The sequence below is a fragment of the Octodon degus genome, unplaced genomic scaffold (assembly GCF_000260255.1).
Source record: "Octodon degus isolate 3935 unplaced genomic scaffold, OctDeg1.0 scaffold00146, whole genome shotgun sequence".
In the NCBI taxonomy this organism is placed as follows: Eukaryota; Metazoa; Chordata; class Mammalia; order Rodentia; family Octodontidae; genus Octodon; species Octodon degus.
In genome coordinates this window covers 6,319,068-6,322,344 of record NW_004524722.1, presented here as the reverse complement: position 1 = coordinate 6,322,344, position 3,277 = coordinate 6,319,068, and the positions used below count along the sequence as shown (strand labels likewise).

At 40.4% G+C, this 3,277-nt stretch overlaps 1 protein-coding gene across 1 annotated transcript; it reads right to left on the bottom strand.

The window, feature by feature from the left end:
• Positions 1-2,070: 2,070 nt before the first annotated feature.
• LOC101583968 (putative olfactory receptor 52P1) lies at positions 2,071-3,060 on the bottom strand. Its single transcript, XM_004642015.1, has one exon. The coding sequence runs from the start codon at positions 3,058-3,060 to the stop codon at positions 2,071-2,073; it is 990 nt and encodes a 329-aa protein (XP_004642072.1).
• Positions 3,061-3,277: the final 217 nt, after the last annotated feature.

Genomic DNA, 3,277 nt, shown 5'->3' with positions numbered 1-3,277 from the left:
TTTTAAAGATAATAAAAAACAATAAAAATGATAAAGAATTTCAAAACAAGATGATAGAAAATTAATGATGGTTATTATATTCCATATCATTATCTTCAAAGTGGTTGCTCAGATTGCCAGATATAGGCATGTAAAATTGATCAAACAATATAGACAATAATGGCTTCATTCAATGAACTAATAGAAATTAGTGGTACAATTATCTTAGCTATCATATATACATAAATCATATATTCATATACATTTATACTCTTCCTTTTCTCTTTTTCCTCATCCCAGTTGTTCTTTCAGTTTCACAATATCTATTGTACATTTTGTATCTTATTACTTAGCTATAAAGAAAGATAAACTTGAGGGCTTTGTAAGTAAATGGAGTGCATACTCATAAGTGAAATAAATCAGAGTCACATGTGTAAACATTAATTGTCTTCCCAGTGCAAAAAACCGAAAGAGTAAATGAGTATTGCTCCTTGACTGCATATGTGTCAGCTTTCTTTTAGAACTGCTTCACACTCTGGAGTATAGTAAACCATGACAAAGAATACAGGCTCATTCCAGGGTTGGGGCTGTAGGCTCCTGGTCTTGGAAGATGATCAACTTGGAAATAGAAAACTAATTCAGTTGCAGAACTGTAGTTCTTAGACTTGTATATAATTCTCTCGAAGTTATTAAGAATATTTGAATTAGAGGATTAAGAAGAAAAAAGCAGCATCATTCCATAGATGGATGATCTTCCTGTAGAACAGTGTAATAGTTGTCCATTCTTTAAAAAATACACAGTGATCAGCATACTTATAATGCATGCAAACCATTTTCTTCTGGAACTCCTACCTGCTGGTATGAATGTGTAGAAGTGCTTGAAAACTGCTTTCCAGGGAGTGATATTGAAGTCATTTGGACCTAGATCTGCTTTCTAGAGGCTGGACCCAGGAACATAGGAGTGGGGTGGAGAGCCCACGGTTGGAAATGAAGCGCTATTCCTGAACTCTTTCCTTTGTACCTCCATAGCAGTCCTATCACTGTATACTAAAGTATTCTTGTTTCCATGTACTTGCTCTGCTACTAGTTAATAGTGTCATATTCGTGAGTTTCTTCACTCTTTTCTGGCTTGAAGTCTTGATGGAAAAATATTTGCAGTTATAAATTAACTCTAGATTTATTGTCCTATTTTCTAATGCTTGCATATGGTTAAGATAGCAACAAAGGTGCTGGGCTGGGGGCATAGCTCAGTGGAATAAGTGCTTGCCTGGCAAGCTCAAGTTCCTGAGTTCAATCCCCAGTACCACCAAAAAATAAAATAATAAAAAAAATAACAACAAAGAAACGTATGGAATTTAAAATAATGCATGCTGTGGTGGGGGGGTCTGGATGGGGTCATCCCACAGCTCTGTGGGGCCTCAGTTAAACGGGAGCAAGGCAGACTATTCCAAAATCTTCCTGTATTTATACTTGTCTGGATGGAAAAGAAAAGTGCAGAACCTCCTTGCTTTCTTTATTATTCTTGGAAATAATCTAGAAGGTTCTTCAGAGGATGTCATTGCCCAATTAAACTCTCTTTCCAGCATCAGATACCGAGGATTTTTTTTGAAGAGAAAAAAACAAATAAACAAAAAACTGAGTTTCATACGGGTTAGTAGAACAATTGCAATAGTTGCTACATGGCATATTGCTGTCTCTCTTAGTTAATTAGTGTAAAGGAAACAGGCATGATAACTTGCCTTAAAAATATTAGCACAAAACATTATTTTCCTAAGAGGAGCTAGCTGTAAAACTGTCTTAACTATCTTGTGTATACACATATATTTTTCTTTTTCCCTTTCTTCCTTTCTCCTTTTTCCACATCTCAGTTTGTCTTTTGTTGTTGTTGTTGTTATTTTTCCCCAGTTGACGATATCTATTGTATGTTGCAGACCTTATTTTCTTGTTCCTTTTCTCACAATAGTGAGACAATACAATGTTTACACATATGAATCTAATTTATTTTACTACAGAGTATGGTCTCAAGTTGCATCTATTTACCTATAAAAGTCTCCAGTTGCTTTTGATTATGTCCTTTTTTGTGCTCCAGGGTCACTCAGATGCCTTTGCCCCAGCTCCTTGTCTCCTTTGAAACACTCTCACAACCCTTTCACGGATCTCCTTAGTTTTAACTCCATAAACCACAGGATTCAGAGCAGGTGGGAAAAGAAGATACACATTGGCCAAAAGAATATGAATATGGAGGGGGACATGGTGGCCAAAGCGGTGTGTAAAGAAAGAGAAGAGGGCTGGAGTATAAGAGATGAGGATGACACATACATGGGAACCACAGGTCCCTAAGGCCTTGGACCGAGCTTCATGGGATGACAGTCGAAGGACAGCTTGAGCAATGAGGGCATAAGACAGACCAATGCAGAACAAGTCCACGCCAATAACCAACAGTGCTGCTGTCAGCCCGTACACACGGTTAGGCCTAGTGTCCCCGCAAGCCAGCTTCACCACCGCCATGTGTTCACAGTATGTGTGTGGGATCACGTGGCTGTGACAGAAGCTCAAACGTCCAATGAGGAAGGGACATGGAAGCATGAGCAGGGAGCCTCGCACCATAGCTACCACCCCGATGTGGGCAATGATGGTCTCAGTGAGGACAGTGGCATATCGGAGGGGGTGGCAAATGGCCACATAGCGATCAAAGGCCATGGCCAGCAGCACAGTGGACTCCATCATGCAGAAGGCGTGAATGAAGAACATCTGTGCCAGGCAGGCAGAGGCAGAGATCTGTCCAGCTCCACACCAGAGAATGGCCAGTAGCTTGGGCACTGTGGAGAGGGAGGCAGCCAAGTCGATGGTCGAAAGCATGCAGAGGAAAAGGTACACAGGCTTGTGCAGGGCAGGTTCAGTGACAACAACAACCAGAATGGTTAGATTGCCCACAACTGTGGCCATACTCAGGCAGCACACAGGGAGTGAGAGCCACTGGTGGAACTGTTCGAGTCCTGGAATGCCCAGAAGAAAGAAGATGGAAGGATTCATGTTGGTTTGATTAGGAGAATCCATGGGCTGATGGAGAGTGTTGGACATCTCGTTAGAAATCCCCGCACAAAATCACACTGCCTAAAGATACAACACAGAACAGGGGTACAAATGAGACTACCATCACTATAAAATGTCTGGCAAGCTTCATTATCCTCACAACAGCATTAATTATAATATGAACACCCAGAGTTAAGGGAATGATGTGGGCTAATGCTTGTAAAAAGCTTTGCATTGTGCCTAATGCATAACATTTGTTAAGTAG

Bases quoted from the DNA above. Each gene is read 5' to 3' on its own strand.
- LOC101583968 (XM_004642015.1), bottom strand. From the start codon at position 3,060: ATGTCCAACACTCTCCATCAGCCCATGGATTCTCCTAATCAAACCAAC.